The sequence below is a fragment of the Lepisma saccharinum genome, chromosome 29, assembly GCF_977018435.1.
Source record: "Lepisma saccharinum chromosome 29, izLepSacc3.1, whole genome shotgun sequence".
Classification (NCBI taxonomy): domain Eukaryota; kingdom Metazoa; phylum Arthropoda; class Insecta; order Zygentoma; family Lepismatidae; genus Lepisma; species Lepisma saccharinum.
The window spans coordinates 5,258,287-5,280,543 of NC_139257.1; the positions used below are offsets into that span (position 1 = coordinate 5,258,287).

A 22,257-nucleotide genomic window follows, 5' to 3' on the forward strand; every position below is an offset into this window, starting at 1 on the left:
CTTTATCTTTTATCAAGTTTACTTTAGGTTGCCACCCCTTTCTAAATTCATTTACACCTTTATATAAATCTCTGATATTTTTGTTTTTGCTGTTTGTTTCAATTTTGTTAATTTTGCTTTTCAAGTAATCTCTTTTTTTACTTCTAAACTTCTCGCTTTATTCTATTATAATTGCTTAGATTTGTATCATCAGAGTTATTTAACCACCTAAGTCTAGTCTGATTTCTTATTTCTATTAGATTATGACATTCATTATCAAAATCATGGCTTAATTTTTCTTGGTTTATGGTATCCTATACTTTCTTTAGCTGCTGATTCTATTGCATTATGTATGTGCTCCAAATTCTTATTTACGTCTGTTTCATTTATATTTTCATCATCATTTAAATCCTGCAAAACATCAAATCTATTTGACAGTTTAATTTGGTAATCTTTCTTAATTCTTTCATCAGCAAATTTTCCTGTATTAAATTTTATATTCTCTGGTATATGGAAACTTATGAAAACTGCTTCATGATCGAACAAGGCTAAAGGTAAAATATTTGCAGAGTGTTCAAAAAAATCTTAATTAATTATTACTTGATCAATACATGATTTACTTGTTGGCATTATCCTTGTTGGTGAATTTATTGTTGCAATCAAATATGGGAGGTTAGAATTGTATTTAGTTCATTTTTTTTCTGGACTGTGTTTTTAAAAAATCTGTTTCTATATCACCAGTCACTATAATGGGTCGTTTTTTATGTAATATAATGGACAACATTGTTTTTAAGTTTTCAAAAATGTGCCTAAATGTCCATCTGGTGTCAGGTGTAAGCAAACTACTGTTACTTCATTGTGTTCTAATTTTAAATTCACTACTGTGTGTTCAAAATTGAATTCCTCATTTAAATAATCAGTTTTTGTTATGTTTTCGTATAGTGGAACCACAAGCAAAAAAAACTGTGCAGACCCGCGACTCTTGTGCACCGAACTCCCATGCTTCCATGTGGCCTGAGCTGAATGGAAGAAGGGAACGGGGACTTTTCATCCAAGGTTTTTTTCCTTGTGGTCGCTCTATAACTAGTATGGCAGCACCACCTCGTTTGTGGTGTTTACTGCAATATGCGTTGGCTAATTTAGAATTTGGAGTTTGTGTGGAAGAAACCTCTTCTTTTCACAACCAATGTTCAGTGGCACAAATTATATATGGGACTTTTTGAGGGATCCAAGAATCACATCCAGCTCATGGACTTTGTTCCTTAATGACTGAAAATTTTGACTCATTAACCTAAAAATATTTTTTTTCCCCTGAGATAAGAAGTTGTTCATTTTTGTTTATGATAACTGTATGTACATCTGCACTGGCATTCAGATTTTGAAAACTGATTACTTTGTCTGCAGAAGCTATTTGGGGACTGTTTGATTTTATCATAAAAAATCAGTGCTTCGATTGCGCGAGATGATTTTTTTCTGTCGGTTCGTCTAACCCTGTCAGTACACAAATCATTATCATCATGTGTTATATTGGTGGAATCTTTATCATCTACTCTTACAGTTGAGGCATTTGTTTGAAAATTCCCCATTTTTATATCACTATCAACAATATCAACACTGCATTCATCTGGCAATTTATTATTATTTTTCGCATTGTCCACACTTTTTCTTCATGATTTTTGTATTCTCTTTCACTTTCTACTGTAATGTTGTGTAGCAGCACTTCACAGGAGGGGTGTGGGGGGGGTTGAACTGAGATTGATGGGGCACTAATAGTCAAAACTATTTATGCATTTAGCACTGTGATCACTATGGTCATTTTCATTTATTTTAATTTCACCATAAGGTATAGCCACTCGGTTTTCAAGGTAGTTGGACATTGCAACTGTTTGTTTGGCCTTGATTTGTGAGATCCATGATCTTCTGATTGATGTAGTTTTTTTTCCCTTTTTGTTGAAATGTAGTCCATGTTGTGTATAGAATTTTCTATCTATGGAGTTTAGATCCAAAATGTTGACATTTTTGTAAGATTTACATACTTTTCTTACTTTTCTGTTTACATCTTTAATTTCCAAATTTACACACGGTGGGGAATGTTAGCAACAATGACATTTGTGTGCGTTACTTTTGGTAAGGTGTTTAACAGATTATAAATGATAGCATCACCATATTTTTTGAAACATCATTTCTGCCGCCAATTATGATGACATGGTCTTTCATTACAAGGCGATGACACAACCACTGTGCCATTGTGGAGGCCCTGTTTTAATCTACTTGAAATGTTCAAATTGTTTACAATTGTGTGGGAAAAGCTATTTAATATATATTTTTTTATTTTCTAAGAAAATTTCAGAATTTGTCAACAATTAAAGGAGCAAGAATTAGAAATATCACAAAAATGATTCACAAATTAACAATAAATAAGTAACAGATGGCATTACTTCATTACTTACAAGCATTTCATGTGATGGACGACCGAAATTTATACTCTAGTGTAGGGTTATCTGTGTAAAATATGTTTTTGTTATGTGCACTCGAAAGTGGAATTCCTGAAGGAGTGTGTTGCAATGGATTTTGCCATTGACAGTTTTGTATAGATAATTAATGTCATTCAGCAAATGGTGCTGATAGGGAACCTCTTAAGTTTAAACACAGTGTTGAAATATTGTGTAATGGGAGAACCCTGCAACGAACTTTAGCTACATACAAGTGAACCAATTCAAACGATTGTGATTAGTGACATAGGACTTTTCTTTCCACTACTACTCAGTAGCACATGCTGAGATGTTAACGTGTCATCATTAAATACTTGGGGGAAGACCAAAACCCAGATGCCTGGTATGATCGTCATTGCACTCAAAATGAAGGTGTAACAAATATATTCATTCTAAGCACTTTTCAATGTGCTTGTCTACATATGAACAAATTAATTTGCTTAAAGCTCTCTACAAGTAATTACAAAGTTATACACAAATTCTTCCACATATGATTGTTTTAAGACACACCTTGTTTTTTTAAACTTTCTCTTCTATTATGAAGTGTACATGCCATATCATGATTAATTATTGATATTGTGATTTGGATATTGAATCAGGAAAAAACAATCAACCCCAACTTTAAGAAACTATAACATCACAGTAGATAGGGATTTAATTACTTGATATTTGGGCAGGCTATTATTTCATGTTGGAAACCGTAATTATCTTTACGTAGAAATTTTCAGTGAAAAATGCATGCTCGACTAGGACTCGAACCCAGGTCTCTGGCATACCATGCCATTGCTCTACCACTAAGCTACGAAGCCAGCTTGGCCACACCTAATTTTTCGCTGTTGTTGTTTTACCTGCTTCAAATCGCTAAAAAATTCTACATAGTACATCTCCTGTATGCTTACATTTTCAAACAACTGGTAACATAAAACAATTAATGTTCGTGTTTGCAAACATATTATCCTATGTCATACTTAGGAGAAATAAGAGATGCATGTAGTATCTGAGGCATCTCATAGACTGCTTCACAAAAAGAGTACTTGCTGTAAGAAGGCTGTTGTGTTGTGAAAGTTTGTCTGACTTTTCATCACAATTTTCTGAGTCAGCTGATGCATCATCAGTGGCTTTGTCATTGATTCCCACATATAATGGTCAATTCATATTTCAGAGCAGATTAACAAAGCGAACAAATCTCTTCGAGCATTACATCACTTGAAAAATATTGTAGGCATTAAGGTTAAAAAAAATAAATTGTGTAAGATTCTAGTTTTATCACGATTAATCTACGGAGCCACAGTTTCTTACAATGCAAGCAGATCCATAACTAATAAGCTACAAAATGCATGGATAAGATTCATTTACTAGCTGAAAAAAGGGACCACATTTCAAAATATTTATTCAGTTTGAATTGGCTTAACACCAAGAATTTCGTCAAATACCAACACATAAAGTAGTAGGCAACAAGCAGCCTGCATATCTCTTTCAAAAACTGAACACAAATTCGAGCAGACATGAACATGTAACACGATGAAAACCTTTATTGTCAGTCCCAGTATATAATATGACCACCTACGGAAAATCGTTTACCGTAACTACCACTAAAGAATGGAAGTCCCTCCAACCTCCCTAACATCCATCAACAGCCATAACTAACTAACTCTAACTAACTCTCTAGCCTTCTTAAACCCGAAGGTTCATGGCTGCAGCAACACAGGCCTTCCATCTTTCCCTATCTTGAGCAAGATCTATATACTCTTTTCCATCCCTACCGATTTCCCTTAGGTCCATCTCAACGTTGTCCCTCCATCTTCGTCTTGGCCTTCCTACAGGTCTCTTACCATCAGGTTTTTCAACAAGAATCCTGTAAACTCCTCTTTCCTCTCCCATTCATACCACATGGCCTGCCCACCTAAGTCTTCTTGATTTAATTATTCTAATAATATCTGGACATGAATACAAATTATGTAGTTCTAAATTATGTAACCTTCTCCACTTACATGTCTCCTCGTCCCTTTTAGGTCCAAATATTTTCCTAAGGATCTTATTTTCAAATACTCTCAATTTATGTTCCTCTTTCAATGTAAGGGACCAAGTTTCACATCCATATAATACTAGAGGCAAAATTACTGTTTTGTATCTTTTAACTTCTAGTTTCTTACATATTAAACCAGAAGACAAATGTTTATGAAAATAGAAGTAACATGCATTTCCTGAATTAAGCCTACTTTTTATTTCCTCTTTAATATAATTTTCATTTGTTAATATTACTCCTAAGTATTTGAATTTGGAAACTGGTTCAAACGAGTTGATATCAATAATTAGATTTTGATTATTACATAACACTTGGTTTTGGCCTGTAAGCATATATTTAGTTTTCTCTTTGTTAACTTCCAAACCTATCCCTTTAGCAGTTTTGAAAAATATTTTAGCATTATTCTTAATTGTATTCAAATTTCCACCATATTTAATTAACTCAGCTGGTATTAAATCAATGCCAGGTGCTTTGTTATTCTTTAGCCTTTTAATAGCATCTTTAATTTCAGTCAAGTTAGGTTCTGGAACTAAAGGTTCTGCTGTGTGTACTTCATTCACTTCTGGTTTATCTCCTACATGTACATTTAAAAGGTCATTAAAGTAGTTCTTCCATCTATTTAGAATATCGCTTGGGTCAGCTAAAAAATCACCGTCTTTATCTTTTATCAAGTTTACTTTAGGTTGCCACCCCTTTCTAAACTCATTTGCACCTTTATATAAATCTCTGATATTTTTATTTTTGCTGTTTGTTTCAATTTCGTTAATTTTGCTTTTCAAGTAATATCTTTTTTTAATTCTAAACGTGAGGTTAACTTCTCGCTTTATTCTATTATAATTGTGTAGATTTGTATCATCAGAGTTATTTAACCACGTAAGTCTAGCCTGATTTCTTATTTCTATTAGATTATGACATTCATTATCAAACCATGGCTTACTTTTTCTTGGTTTATGGTATCCTATACTTTCTTTAGCTGCTGATTCTATTGCATTACGTATGTGCTCCAAATTCTTATTTACGTCTGTTTCATTTATATTTTCATCATCATTTAAATCCTGCAAAACATCAAATCTATTTGACAGTTTAATTTGGAAATCTTTCTTAATTCTTTCATCAGTAAACTTTCCTGTATCAAATTTTAGAACTTTTAGATTTTGTTGCTTATGATTTATCACTGAGAGTCATTCTCTTAATTTAGCAATTACTAAATAATGGTCACTGGCACAGTCAGCACCTCTATGTGTATGAACGTCAATTATACTAGTATGCTTTCTCTTATCAATGAGAATATGATCTATCTGATTATAAGTTTTACCATCTGGAGAACACCAGGTATATTTATGGATATCTTTATGTTTAAAAGTGTACTTTTCACAATTAAATTCTTTGAGGTTGCAAAAGTAATCAATCTTATACCATTATCATTACTTAATTCATGAAGACTTTCTTTACCAATTGTGGGTTTAAATGTCTCTTCTTTGCCAATCTGTGCATTACAGTCACCTAACAGAATTTTCATATCATACTGAGAAAGTTTATCAAAGACCTGTTCCAACTCTGTATAAAAATCATCTTTAATATTATCATCTTTATCTTCCGTTGGTGCATGTATGTTTATTAAAATAATTTTACACCACCTACCCTGTAAAACTGCATATGATATCCTATCATTAATAAATTCTACTGTTTTAAGAGCCGAGATAATTCTATTATTTATGAAAAAGCCTGTTCCAAAATTATGATTTTCAGTACCACCATAGAAAAAGTATAATTTTTAGTTTTACAATTCCCTTCTCCTGGCCACGTAACTTCCTGGACAGCTACTACATCTAATTTATACTTAACTATCTCATTAACTGTACACTGAAATGCCCCAAGCCGGTAAAGGCTCAGAACATTCCAGGTGCCTAATTTAATATCCTTATTCCTAATGTAGATCTTATCCTTAGTCCAGGGACCTCCCAAAGTAGTCCCCACCCGGAGATCCGAAGGGGGGACTATTTTACCTTCGGAATATTTTACCTTGGGAACATCCATAGCCTTATATTGCTGTTTCTTGACATGTCTTTTTACAGTGCAGAGTTGTCAGCTCTACGCCTAACCCCCAATATGAATGGAGGAACAAACACAAGACAAACACAAACACATTAGACAGCACAATTACTACACAAGATGAACACAAACACATTAGACAGCACAACTACTACACAAGACACACACAAACACATCACAACTATAACACAATATAAACACAAACACACCACAACTACTACACAAGACAAACAGAAACACATTAGACAGCATAACTACTACACAAGATAAACACAAACACACTAACACACTGTTAGTGTGTTTGCTGTTATGACGAAGTGCTACTTGATTTAAATTTTGAATTTGTGTGCCAAAAGAATCGCAGCGCTCTTATTGACCGTGACAACATAGTGCTTTGGAGAAGATGTTATCTTTGAGCAATACGTCAATTTCGTATTTTTGTAAAATATTTTTACAAATAAAATCTAAAAATGACCGTAAAATCCTCAACTCAGGTGGATAAAAGAACAAATGCATTTACCTCCCATTATTAGAAGTATCATTGGACCGAAAAGCAATTTCTGACTGTTGGCTGATAAGGGCGACGTGCCCATTAAAAAGTATCAACAGCCATAAGCTATTTAAAAAGAATCTCAAACAGTATCTACTGGCAAGGCAGCAAAATACTTAATCACGAGCAACTTTTCATTCATAAAAATACTCACAGTAATACTTGGCAACTGTATGCATATAAATCTTATAATATCATTATTTTATTTCACTTTATTATTATTATTATATTATTCATTGTTCCAGATATATACGATATACCGCGTGAGGCACCTAAAAGTACCACCTGAAATAGCGAAGAAACCAGAAACAGTAGCGATGTGAGGTTTGCTGGAAACAATAATATCAAATGGGGCTCGTAAATCGGAGGTATGGGGTGGGTCGAAAAATATCGACAAGTGGGGCATCTGGAGCAAAGTCAAATTTTTTTAAATGGAACGATATACAATAACATGCATCATATAAAAGAGCACACACAGAGAAACACAACGCCATTGGTCTCATGCATCTACTGCACATAGGAACGAAGATATGGCTATGTGAAAATATGTAAACAAACTAACAAGTGGCCCACTTGACCGTCAGTACCACGGCATGTACAAGTATGAGATGTCTGAAGCCATTGGACAAGATGAGGACAGAATGTGTTAAAGGAAGAAAAAATACAGTAGACATCGTCAGCACCATGTATTTGACAGTGTTACAGCATAATGAAAATGACCATGACAGTATGTCGAAGAACCACTGCGTAAGAAGCGAAAACCTGTCAAAGTGTGTGTTCAAAGTGGTGGCCGTCAGCTGCGATACAGGCAAGGAGGCGCCCACGCAAAGATCGTTGCACAGAATGTAGCATCTCGTAGGGAATGTCCCTACAGGCCGCAGTAATACGGTGTTGCATTTCCTCTGGAGTTGTTGGCACATCCTGGTAGACAATGTCCTTCAGCTTTCCCCACAGGAAAAAGTCTAACGGTGACAAATCTGGGGAATGAGCCGGCCATTTGACAGGCCCTCCACGTCCAATCCAACGACTTGGAAATGTATTTTCCACACATGCTTTAGCGCATCTTGCACTGTGAGCTGGGCACCCGTCATGTTGGTACCACATTTCCCTCCTTGTCTGAAGTGGTATGTCCTCCAATAGTACAGGCAGTTGATGTTGTAAAAACTGTATGTATCGGTCAGCATTCAGTGTCCCTTGTATAAAAAAAGGGCCAATGAGATGTTCACCCACTATACCACACCACACGTTCACACTCCATGGGCGCTGGCGTTCCACTTGGCGAAGCCAATGTGGATTTGTCACCGACCAATAGTGCATGTTCCTTAGGTTGACATTTCCATGATTGGTAAAAGTTGCCTCGTCAGTGAAGAGGATACATGACAAATCGGGTGTGTCTTGTCGTAACATCCATGTGCAAAACCGAACACGGTCCACAAAATCATTTCCATGAAGTTCCTGATGGAGGGAGATATGATATGGGTGAAACTTGTGTGTGTGCAGAATGCGCAATACACTTCGCTGACTCATCCCAGCATCCCTGGCAATTTCAGGGAGCTAACGTGCGGATTCACAGCAACAGCGGCGAGAACATTTGTTGCACCTGCCTCACCTGTAGTTGGCTTGTTCCACACACGTGCTCGTGGTGTTACACTTCCGGTGTCTCTTAATTTAATAAATAACTTACCAAACAGACGTCGAGTGGCTGTCGTCTGTCCGGATATCTCTCTGCGTACACATGGTAGGCTTCTGAGGCATTCTTTCGGCATTCCCCATAAATCAGGATCATGTCCGCTTTTTCTATGTTTGTGAACACCATAATCTTCGCTCTTAACACTACGACTGCTTGCCATGAACTAACACGATCTCGTGGACCTGCTATCAAAACTTGCTCTGTGTAAAGGCAGTTCTGTCAGGCACCTGAGAAGTCTTACATGCCGTGGTACTGACGGTCAAGTGGGCCACTTGTTAGTTTGTTTACATATTTTCACATGGCCATATCTTCGTTCCTATGTGCAGTAGATGCATGAGACCAACGGCGTTGTGTTTCTCTGCGTGTGCTCTTTTATATAATGCATGTTATTGTATATCGTTCCATTTAAAAAATATGACTTTGCTCCAGATGCCCCACTTGTCGATATTTTTCGACCCACCCCATACCTCCGATTTACGAGCCCCATTTGATATTATTGTTTCCCGCAAACCTCACATCGCTACTGTTTCTGGTTTCTTCACTATTTCAAGTGGTACTTTTAGGTGCCTCACGCGGTATATATATATATATATATATCTGTGTGTGTGTGTGTGTGTACTAAAGACAAAAGCAACAAACATGAGATACCTATGTCCAAAAATGTATAGGTGAATCCGTTTTTTTCTTTTCCATTATATATACACTATACATACCTATATATATATATATATATATATATATATATATATATATATATATATATATATATAATTGTTCTTACTTGTATTAATTTGTAATCCTTTACATGTTTTTTTAAAAAAAATTGAATGTACACCCTTTCAGACAAGGGTATGTTGTAAGAACGGCCATAGAGGCCGAAACATGATTGCTCTAATAAAGACGATTTTATTATTCTTACTATCAAACACACCCTGTGTACTGGAATAATGTGAATGCACATTCTGCCAGAAAAGATGGCCTGTCACCACTGCTGTTGTGATCAGCTCCTGTGCACTTATTACCATTTCCGATGCTTCACAGCAATACGTGGAGTCACCAATTGTTTTGGGATAGCTTGTCTGTCATGAATGTTTACAGTAGGCAGTTTCTTTTGGATAGTTTTCGTTGATGCTGTGTTATGGATTTCAAAGTTAATCTCAGAGGTTATTTGCAACACTTTTTTTTGTCTTCGTACTTTCAGGCCACTATTCAATTCAATACTCAACTATCCATGTTTGTGAGCTTCTAATTTTGCCTATTGTTCTGTTCTGAAGATGATTATTTAAAATTATTAATGTAGAGGCTGTCATCACAGTTGACACCATGCTACTTGCAATCACCATACGTTTCACTGTTTTTGTCCATGAGGCCCAGCTAGGGGCGATCCAATGATCATGTTTCGTTGGAAGTTTGAGAACTGGGACATAAAGGCGTTTGACTTGTAGCAGAATGTTTGCATACAACATTTGCGACTGCTGCTCATAAACTGAGACCTCTGCCTTCAAAGCCACCAGGTGATAAACTTCTGTACCAGGTGGGGTGGCTGTACTGAGAGATCAATTACGATCCATTTCTATTTGGATGTTCACAGTAATTTGTCCACTACCTTTACATGTAACCAACAGACAACTAAATACTAGATACTATCATTAATTTGTATGGCACTTATTATAGTTTCCTTTAATCCTATGTCTTTTACTGCTGGCTAGAAGCAGCTTTAGTCTGAAACTGCAATGTTTGTACCCCTAGTCAACTAATTTCTAAATGGGTAACCAAGCCATGACATCTGTTATGAACTTTCCTCTCTACCAGTTGGCATGCTTTCGTCCCTTTGCTACTGCACGGCAATATTTCAAAATCTTGGAGGGACTTATGAAACATGTTGTACTATGTAATACCCCGTGGAGTCACATAGGTTCAGATCCCACTTTGAATTGTAGATCCAGTCCTGATTAGCATAAGTGAACTTAAAACACAAACGTAAACACATACTCTGTGAAAAACAACAACAAAATAAAAGATAAAAGCTTTGGATTCAAAATGAATGAATGAAGTAAATCAATCAGGACATTTTTGTTGAGACAAGTGAGAATTTTCTTACCACAGCAACAATGTAATAGTAACAAGGCAATAAATATTTGTCAGAGTCTGACAGATCATATATTATTATCTAATGTCATAGTAACGATATGCTTGGATTGGAAAATTAGAGAGCTTACATCTTAAAAATGAATTTTGAAGACAGTTCGCCATAATTATAATGAGAACTGCAAGTTCAGTGATAGTAGGGCTAAATTATAGTTGAAATATTGCCTTAAGAAATGTATTGTTTGAATCTTTACCTTCCCCATGAAATATTAATTTATTGTAAAATTAGACGGTTGTTTGGGTGGGGGAGTGAGTTTCAATAACTATTATAACCTACCAAAATTACATAACATTAATTATTATGAAAGCCACATTTTGTAAGGCTACATACAGTATAATAAATGTTGCTGTTCAATAATTACAAAATGTAACAGACACTTACTTTGTAGCATTTTCCACTTTCTCCAACATCCTGCAAACCACACAAAGGTTTTTCAATTTCCATCCACTAATGACCATATACACATTTATCAATATATTTATCATCCTTCTTTCTTGTCTCATCCCAAAACTAACATGACAGGCTACTATGCTACAGACAGCTAGCCTGACAGATAGTTCTATCATTCTTCATCAACCACAGGTGAATGTTGGATTCGCCTTTTCAGATTCTTCCCACCAAATTTCTATCCTGACCATTCAGCAGGTGTCCACCCATCTTCCTCATTGTGGTTGAGATACTGATGCAGAAATGCAATGAATATCAAATTAAAAAAGAACAAGCAAGGATCGAGAAATTCACGTTGAAACTCATAATTCCCTTAAAACTTTCAGTGTTCCACTGTGCATTTGCACCATGCCATGAAGGCACATAGGGGGTGTGGAATTAGGGCCACACACTTTCTTCATCGTGGCCGAAGGTTGTGTTAATGTCATCAACACCAAGCCCCTGGCCTCCTTGACCTCTCAGGGTATCCACTAGGTACCCAATTTATATGCAGTGGGTGGGCCCCGCAACTTCTCGAACAAGTGGAAAGAATCCCAGTTCTCCCCCTCCCGTGCCGGAGATTGAACCATCTGATAGTCAGATGCCCTAATGACTAAGCTACCATGGCTGCTCTTATAATTAAAAAAATAACGGACACTCATTTCATACCATTATCAATTTTCTCCAACATTTATTGGAGAAGATGCTTACCTGCATAGCTCTATTGTTTACCCAACGGTGAAATCCTGAACCATTCTTGCTTCTCTCTCCTTGTATTTAGTCCTCAAACATCGTCTTTCAACTTACTGGTAAAAGAAATAACTGTATAGAGAAACCAGACACTTATGCTATTCAAAGATATCTGCCATTGTTCATTGCTTTATTGTAGATGTACTGCATTTACAAATAGGATATCATCATGTAAATTCGGTTGATATGCTGTGGTTTTTCATACATTTACATATAATTTCTGTTTACAAGGGTCTATTTTGGTGGTGAATAATTTATTTGTTCAATAAGATATTTGAAAATCTATAAGAAATTTGAGTCTCAGTTGGAAATATTACATTATCAATTATGCCTTGCAGGGAGGGAAATTAGTGTTTGTGATACCTGGTCCCTCACCTAACAATTTCTTAATATCTGGATGCATGTGAAAGTTGCAGAATGCACTAGTTTTGTAAAATTGGACTTCCATTTCTTCGCTTCCTTCAACAATGTTCATTATCAACTGTATCTATTTTACAAGTGTTGAAACAGTGATTCACTGTATTCCATGAAAACAAAATTCCTCCCATTTTTTTTGTTCTCTGGTGCTGAAGTCAGCTGCTTTGATAATTCTCATCACTGAGCCTGTAAGGTTGAAAGCTTGTTGGGAGGGAGTACCATGACAAACATCTACTGAAGTTTTTAAGATGAGCCCCGCAGAGTTTTTGTATGTCCTCTCCTAAGTTAGTGTCTCGTACTTGTGTTTTCGGTTTCCAATGTGGACAGGTTAGAAACGAGTGTAATAAATAAAAATAGTGAATAAGAATCTCTTGGGCCTAATCCTTAATATATATATAATATTGTTATTATTATCCTGCTGAAAATAATGTTATGATAGCCTAGGTGTTCTCCGTCGCCATTTCAGAGTGGCAAATGTTTAACTCTATTAATTGTTGAATTTTATTTTAGGTTAGGCATATTCAACGAATTCATTTGATTAAAATGCAACAATATTTTTACATTTCAACGTTTTCGTAGTCGTCTAAACATTTGAGAAAACATTTTTTTTTTTTGGTTACGAAGATAGGAGGAGAAGAGAGAGAGTGATTGAATAATTTCGAGGAGAACATTTTAATAGGGGACAGTGTGTTCCTTTTTGGTATAACCACTATGTTGTCAATGGGAACGAGGAAAGAACAACATTATCACTATGCTATCAGGGTGAACGGCATTTTTTCATTATCATTTGTGTCCATACACAAAACTTCGTGTCTGTCTGCATCCATACCTAGATCGAGAAATTCGAACCATGCCTCAGGCCCTTGTGACTTATTTAATTCTTTACACTCATCAAAATATGTGCTTAATAAAATGCCTCAATCGCACGAGCTATGGCATCCTTGGGTACCTTGTCATCCTCTGTAAGCATCCAAGCAACCACATGTATAAATTATAGTCTCCCACACATAATGCTCTTTCATGTCCAAATAGATTCGCTTCCTCCACCATCAGAAGGATGGGCAGTGTGAGCTCGTATACCATGAGGGGTTGAATGGACCTAAAAGCAAAATCGGTTAGGATGGAAAAAGAGTGAGTAGACACAGATTAGGATAGGCTTGTATTTTGCTCTCTTCAGGTTTAAATAGCAATATTTCAATTTTTTGAATAATCACATGTTAGTTATAAACGCACCGTTGACATCTTGTCTGATTATTTATGTGTTTGGGTTGAGGCTCCGTATCTGCCCTGAAACATTTCTTTTCTTTTTTTTTTTCTTGTCATCTGATTTCTATATTGAACATTAGAAACGACACATTTCCATTAACAGTATTTCATGTTATAGAAACATTTAAGTCTATACGCCATCGGGGTTGGGATTACAACAATGTCATCCAAGAAAGGTCAGGATCGGTATTGTTACATTTTATTGCTCAGGTAATTTTTTCTTCTATATGTACAGCTATAGGTAAACATTGTAACTAGAGCCTTCAGAGTCGTAGACCAACAAAAGTACACCTCTGTTAATCGCCTCGTGTGGGGAGGAGGGACAATTGTAGTTGTTGGGGTAATCCACTTCAAAGCAGACGTGCCCGCCCCACTTTTTCAATTTCATCAAAACAACCATTATTCATCCTCATTTTTGCCATTAGCCAAAATAGCCTCGCGTCCTCTTCTTTTTTACAATTTTCGTAGTGATCTCCGTTCGCCCCTTGGCTTTTCGTAGATTAACAAAAATCGTCTGAAGTTTGAACACGCCATACCGTTGCAAGCTGTTTTTGTGATTGTTCGCCTCGATTATTGAAAGTGCCTCATGTTCGCTTATTCAAATACACACAAGTTAAGGGGGTTCATATCACATCAGTGATTTTAAATTGTATTCTTAGGGCCATGCACACACTTCCTAACATTGTTGATTTGTTGTCGATGAGTTGTGCAGTTACATGTGAAGTTGTTAATAAGACAGAACTTTTCGACATAGTTGTTGACTATCAGTATATCAGCATAGAATAACATGGTGCCATTTTTCTGTTTCTGTTTGTCAACAAAGCAAATCTACAATCCACAGGTTCGAGCAACAAGACATTTTTTTAAAAAATTCTCCTGTCCATAACATGGACTACCTATAGCGATGATATAATATAGATCGATTTTAACAAATATAATTCAAAGTTATGTAATGAGATTTTGGTTTAGTATTTAATCACAGCAGCAAAACAAACTTCACAACTGAAGTTAACTATATTTTGCATACATGCAGGTACGCCCCCGAGGTGTGTTGTTGGAAGACTATATACAGTATGACACACCGCCCCATTCTTTACAAAAATAAAAATATTGAACAAGTAAGCAGTGGAGTAAAATCCTTTGTTTTATTTTGATGTGAAGAAAAGTTTTAGTCCATGCATTGATCTGAACCCCCTTGTCCAAAAGAAGAGTGAGCTCTGGTCCCATCTGGAGACTGCAAACTGATATGTATGTCTATTCAGAAAAAAACCACATTACCGTACTGTGGCTGTTGCGCCCCACACCCATGTGTAATGTTTTATTTCTTTTGTTGGCTGAACACGAAGATGCTCGAGACTGCTTTCGAAATTATTTTCGGCCTCACTTCACGATACAGTTTCATCCCACACAGGCAAAGGGGTAAAAGGTAATATTTTACTCGTTCCCTCGCTTTTAGCCATCGTCCAGTGTCCTTCTAGATAGCGTGACTAGCAAAAGTATTGAAATCGAAATAACAATTATATGTTATGGTCTCCCTCCCTTCTTTGCATGCATGTTGCGCTGACATGGAAATAAGCGCTATGCTTTAATAAAAAGAACAACCATTGTACAACTGTATAGGTCCTCGTCCATCTCATGCCAGGGACTGTGTTGGATCGAGAAATAAAAGACTCGCTGCTAATATCCTTTTCACTATATTCTCAAGAAAATGTACAGAACACAGTAAAAAAACATGACAATCTTCATACTTTTTCTGCGCGGGATGACAGTAATATAGCACAGCATAGAACAAGCAAAATACTGCACAGGCTATTGCCCGGAAAACAGAGTAAACAATATTGCCAGGTGCCAACTCACATAATATCTAACATCCTCCCACCTGAGTTGGCATATCAAACAATAATAGTTTCTTAGGTAATTTTATCTCTCTCCCACTACGTGTGGTACAAGGTTTGGTTTCAGTGGGAGGGAGAACGTCTTTCTGATTTTTCTTTTTGGTTTGTGGTTTAGGTAATGAACTCTTCATTGCTTCACCCTCCACTGCAGTCACCTCCAATGGATACAATCTCTGTACAGGACGAAGTAGTTCACCATGGCAAGTTTTCAGACGTACCAATCTTGTCACTTGATCCTTACCTGGAAGAATCTCAGTTACACAACCCAATGGCCAATTATATCTTTTCATATTGTCAAAACCAATCAACACAATATCTCCTACCCTGACAGACCCACATGCTCTGTTTATGGCCTTTTGCGTTAACTGTCCAAGATACTCATTCCTGAAACGATGCCTGATATCTTGTCTCAACTTCTGACAGTAACGGAGACGATTGTTGAGCATTGAAGAATCCACATGGTCACAATCAGGTACACCCGTCTCCCTGATTTCTTGTAAGAACATAGCAGGTGTTAGAGGAACTAATTCTGTCTCACTTTCATACATGTAGGTAAGTGGGCGTGAATTAATTATGGCTTCACAGTCACAGAGGATTGTTGTCATTTCTTCGTAGTACAAAACTGATTTTCCGAGTGTTCTTTTCAACAGACCCTTCAGGACACGAACCAATCTCTCCCAGAAACCACCCCACCAGGCTGCACTGGGTGGAATGAACTTCCACTGGATTCGCTGAGCTGTGGAATATTCTTCAACTTTCTTCCAATCGAGTGTCATAAATGCATTCTCAGTTCCTCTGAAATTGGTACCATTATCACTGTAGATTACAGAGGGTCTGCCTCGCCTTGACACGAATCGTCTAAACGCCTGGATAAAAATCCCAGTTGATAGAGAAGTAACTAACTCTAAGTGAATAGCTCTATATACTGCACATGTAAAAAGGCATATCCATGCCTTTTTGCCATCTTTAAGATAAACAGGTCCTGCAAAGTCCACACCTGTTACTTCAAATACATTAGCATCTCTAACTCGATCAGCTGGCAATGGTGCTGGAAGAGCTTGGATTGGTTTGGCTGCGTGTCTCCTGCAAGTAACACATTTCGAGAGCACTGAACGTACGGTTCTTCTACCACGAAGGATCCAGAAGTTCTCTCTTAAAATACTTAGTAATATGTTTACACCTGCATGACATGCTTTCTTGTGCCAATACATTATCAGCAATTTAACGACTGGATGTTGTGCTGGAAGAACTATGGGAAGCCTGAAATTTTCAGTATCTTCTCTGGCAATAATTTTGGTTTTCAAACGAATAATCTTGTCCTTGCCTTCATATGTGCACAAAGAGGAAAGGGATTTGTCATCCTTTGCTCGGAATGCTTCTTGTTGTATTAGTCTTAATACTGCATTTTCTGCTTCCTGAAGTTCGCGAACACCAAGATCTCCAGATCTATGAGTCTGCGAATTTCTACTATTATACAAAAATCTTTTGATCCATCCAATGAGTCTAATCACTTGGTTATAGTTAGAGAAATATCTGTAATACCATCTAGACTCAGCATCTTGAGCTTTCATACTAAGCATCGTTGATGAAGGTAGCACGTTCCTTCTTTCTCTGTCAACTTCCTCCTTGTTGATAAGAAACTCCATCGGTGGCCACTTTGCTAGCATCACAGAACACGTGAATGCTCATAGAGTTAAGTTCATTGGATTCATAATCCCAGCCCATGAAACTTCTGGGTATCCTTACCTCTTTCAACATCGGCAATTCTCGTACCCAGTTTAAAAACTGTGTTCTTATTTCTTCACTAACTTGCTCATCCCATCCGAGCCCCTCTGCCCAAGTCTGCTGAAGTAACAATTTTGGTAGAAGAGTCACGGGACAAGTAAAACCTATAGGATCAAATATACGGTGTGCTACAGATAATATCACACGTTTCGAAACTGTCTTGAGCTCAACATCTTCAATGTCAAAATTAACTGTAAATGTATCGGCTTGAGGATTCCAACTGAGTCCTAACACTGAAGTAGGGCTAATGTCCTCATCAACCCTTTGAGGGACTGAATACTCCCACCCTCTAAGGTCAAAACCTGCTTCAGCCATAACTGCACGCGATTCTCTTATAAATTTATGGAGATTTTTGTGATTGTCTACACTGGTGGCACAATTGTCCACATAAAAGGAACCTCGTAATTTTAAAATACTATCTTCTGTATAAGCTAAGTCTTCCTTCCCTAAATGACAACTCTGCAATGCTTGATCCAAATGATGTTCAATAACAGCACCCAACAGAAATGGACTGCTCGTAACACCAAACACTACACGAGTATGTCTGAATTCTTGAACCGTTCCAGTATTAATATCATGCCACCAGAGAAATCTCAGGTAGTCTCTATCTTTAGGGTGTACAGCAATTTGTAAAAAAGCTCGTTTAATATCTGCTATAACTCCAATTTTTCCTTTCCGAAAATGTAGTAAAATATCAGCAATAAGAGCAATCAAGTTGGGTCCGGGTTCTAAACATTGGTTCAAAGACGGGTGTCCTTTTACTTTAGCAGAAGCATCAAACACTGGTCTAATTTTTGTCGTGTTACTGCTCTCTTTCACTACATGTCGATGGGGTAAGTAATGGCCAAAATTCTCTGTTTCATCCTCTGGAACCACCTCAATGACTCCCTCGGACAACCATTCTTGTAGTACTTCATCGTAACTCTGCAACAGATGTTCTTGTTTCAACTTCTGTGTAGTTGACCAAAGTCGTTTCTCTGCTAGATCTTTATTGCTGGGGAGAGGCGAACAATCTTCCTTCCATGGTAACTGTACTTCATATCTTCCTTCAGCATTGAATGTCAGTGTCTGCAAAAATTGTTCTTTGACAGCCCGTGTGTGTTCTTCCGCAGACTTCTTGGCAATGGGATCCTTGATTCCTATGGTATCCAGTTCCCACAGATCAGCTACGGCTTCACCAACATGTAAATTCGATACCAACAAAGCTGTATCTGATTTTCTGTTTTCACCTGGAACTTTACCCATAAGTGTCCATCCCAGCTGAGTTTCCACAGCCACTAAACCACACTTTAATTTCACAACATGGCCAGTCAGTAATTTACCACAAACATCCGCACCAATAAGAATTTCAACTGGACCTTTCATCTTACCAGTATCTGTTAACCTTATTTGACTTTTGTTCAGCTCATTTAACCAAACACCTGGTGTTACATAAGGAATCTCACCACATATTGTATCTTGATCAAGAACATCAAATGTGCACGAATATTCTCTCTCAATGCTACATACCTTAACATTATAAACATTATGATTACAAGGACTAGACATGGTACCACCAAATAGCGAATGTATCAAACTTTGTTTGCCAATGGAGTTATAACCCATACCTGTTACAAGAGATTTGCATATATACGATTTTTGTGAACCTGTGTCAATAAGAACTCTCACATTCCTGCTCCTATTGTAGTTACCTTTCAAATCTACTACCAATGTCTGCATGAATACATGCGGATTTTCAAGTTGGTTTATCAGTGTATTGTTTACCTCAGCATTTGATTCTTTGCCTTCAGAATAATGGTCAGAATCATTATCTTTGTCTGAAATATTAGGACACATCAATACAACATGCTTTTTCTTGCAAACAATACATTTCAAATTGGCCTTGCACTTCTTCGAAAAATGACCAAATTTTAAACATGCAAAACAATGCTTTTTATCTTTTAGAACCTTCTGTCTTTCAGAGAGAGACATTTTCTGGGCTTTAAAGCAATCATATGAACTGTGCTTACCACCACAGAACACACAACTTTTCTCCCTACCACCACAGACACTCAACAAATCTGTCGCACTGGGGATAATAGGCTGACGCGGTGGAGAACACCTTTTCTTCCGAACTTTCACTGCTGCACCATCCAATTCAAACCCAGCTGCTGCAAGGTTGATTCGTTCTTCTCCTTCCACTTCAGCTCGCAGGAATGACATCAAGGACTGCAGTCTTCCGGTCGGTGTTGTCTCATTATTTTCCTCAGCAGCAGACAATGTTCTTCTCTGCCACACACGCATCAAATCCTCTGGGAGACTGGACTCCACCAATGGAAACAGCATTGCTGCATATTTGTCGCTGGTAACACCCATCGATTCTAATGCTCTAAGTTGGGACTCCAGTGTGTCATACAAAGTGCTCAAACAAATTTTTTCTTGACGGTTCAACACCTTTTGTAACACCAATTTTAGCAGTTCACGCACATACACTTCCACGAGCATGTCATCGCGACCAAAACGTGATTTCATGGACTGCACAACTTTCGGGTAATTTTCTTTTGTTGGTGGAAAACTGTTCACAAGCTGGCGCGCACGAGAACCTTCAATTGTCGCTTGTATCAAATACTGAAACTTGTCCTCTGCAGGAATTGTATCATCTTCATCGATCTTCTTGAATTGTCCCCAAAAATGTAACCACTCTTTCAAGTCCCCTCCAAACTTCTTCAGTTCGATTTTAGGTAACTTGAATCTTCGATTCTTTACTTCCGAAAACGACTCGCCTTGACAGCAGTTTCCTTCCGACAACTTCAAAAAGTTCGACACTTCAATACGTCGCTTGTTGAACGAACACTGATAATCATCCGACACTGACTGTTCTTTCCCTAACTCATTTTCACTAGCACCAGATTCCAACATCAAATCAAAAACAGTTATGTCAGCTGCATGCAGATCACTTGCCTTATTTTCAAGCAACTGGATATTTGCTTGAATAACATTCCTGTCCGGAGTTTGCATCGCTAACTCATTTGCAATCTTCTCCGAAACACGTGTAAAAGCTGACCTAGCCACTGCACGGCTTTTCTTGAGACGATCAATGTCCGTTGACATTTTTGCGATATTTGCACTTACTTCTTCTCCGGTCCAACACAGAAAGAAAGACAGGTCCTGTCACGGTCGCCAATAAATGTTGGATCGAGAAATAAAAGACTCGCTGCTAATATCCTTTTCACTATATTCTCAAGAAAATGTACAGAACACAGTAAAAAAACATGACAATCTTCATACTTTTTCTGCGCGGGATGACAGTAATATAGCACAGCATAGAACAAGCAAAATACTGCACAGGCTATTGCCCGGAAAACAGAGTAAACAATATTGCCAGGTGCCAACTCACATAATATCTAACATCCTCCCACCATAAGGATCTCAACAACTGCCTTGCATCACAACCTCTTGAAGGAAAATCAGCTGGATTCATTTCACTGGGTACATATTTCCATGCACTGGGATCAGAGAGTTTTCTAATTTCTTTAACTCTGTTCCCAACAAATACTCCCCAAACTCCTTCTCGTCGAATCCAAGTCAGCACCGTAGAAGAATCAGTCCAAAAGATAATGGAGTTATCTTTTAAATTCAAATGTTCGCGAATCCTGGTTGCTAGCCTTGCTCCCACCATTGCGGCAAGCAATTCTAGCCGAGGAATTGTACTATTCTTTGGAGCCACTCGTGCCTTTGCCTCAATCAATTGTACGCTAACACCTCTCCTTGTGTCAACCCTCATGAAAACTGCTGATGCATATGCCAACTCAGGTTGGATCGCCAATAAATGTTGGATCGAGAAATAAAAGACTCGCTGCTAATATCCTTTTCACTATATTCTCAAGAAAATGTACAGAACACAGTAAAAAAACATGACAATCTTCATACTTTTTCTGCGCGGGATGACAGTAATATAGCACAGCATAGAACAAGCAAAATACTGCACAGGCTATTGCCCGGAAAACAGAGTAAACAATATTGCCAGGTGCCAACTCACATAATATCTAACAGACTGCATATTTTGTGTACAGTTTATCGTGGCATCATATTCCTTCACCAGATATCAAACTCGAGAGACTTGCAAGACAGCTCAGGTTATAACTCATTACTAGATCTGTTTTGTCCATATGACAATGCTTGCTGTCAGTGACGAAATTTTTTATGCTGTTTAACCTAACAGCTGAGGAGCCGGGGCATTCCACATTTACCTTTGCTAGAAAGCGCAGTGCAATAAATATTCTTTTTAAATTATGCAATAATTTTGACATTATATTCATGTCCCTTTCCAAGACTAGATTTATATACACAAACAACTTGCTCTTGCAATATATTATCTGATGCAACATTGTGAAAGGTTCTCGTATGTTCGCGAAACAGGAAATACACGTCATAGCTTCCGTGAATTGAACGCAAGGTTACTGGGGCACGCAAAATACCGTAAGAAGAATTATATATTCCAAATGCAGGCATCATCATCTATGCACAAATAGAATAATCGGACTGAATTTACAGTCTAAAACCACCATGTTCTGGCAGCAAGTATCAAAAACCTGTGGTAATTTTATTATATGATAGGAGGTGAGTGAAATAGTTGTTGCAAGTTACCATTTAAACCCAGTACATGTGTAGGAAAAAACTGCGTATAAGCTGTCTCACTCTCTCTCTCTCTGTCGGTGTGTCAGGTGGTCGTGTCGATCGCTAGTTGTATGTCACAGCTTAACCAGTACTAGGTAATATTTTTTTACTTGAGGTAAGTTGG

General features: G+C 37.4%; 2 protein-coding genes across 2 annotated transcripts; both read right to left on the reverse strand.

The window, feature by feature from the left end:
- Positions 1–15,661: 15,661 nt before the first annotated feature.
- LOC145981179 (uncharacterized) lies at positions 15,662–17,272 on the reverse strand. The gene has a single exon (XM_083114300.1). It carries the CDS (start codon positions 17,270–17,272, stop codon positions 15,662–15,664), a length of 1,611 nt encoding a protein of 536 aa, XP_082970426.1.
- A 34-nt stretch (positions 17,273–17,306) lies between these two features.
- On the reverse strand, positions 17,307–20,567 carry LOC145981180 (uncharacterized). Its single transcript, XM_083114301.1, has one exon. It carries the CDS (start codon positions 20,565–20,567, stop codon positions 17,307–17,309), a length of 3,261 nt encoding a protein of 1,086 aa, XP_082970427.1.
- Between the last annotated feature and the right edge of the window lie 1,690 nt (positions 20,568–22,257).

Excerpts from the sequence above, each read along its gene's own strand:
- LOC145981179 (XM_083114300.1), bottom strand. The coding sequence starts at position 17,272 with ATGCTTAGTATGAAAGCTCAAGATGCTGAGTCTAGATGGTATTACAGA.
- LOC145981180 (XM_083114301.1), bottom strand. The coding sequence starts at position 20,567 with ATGTCAACGGACATTGATCGTCTCAAGAAAAGCCGTGCAGTGGCTAGG.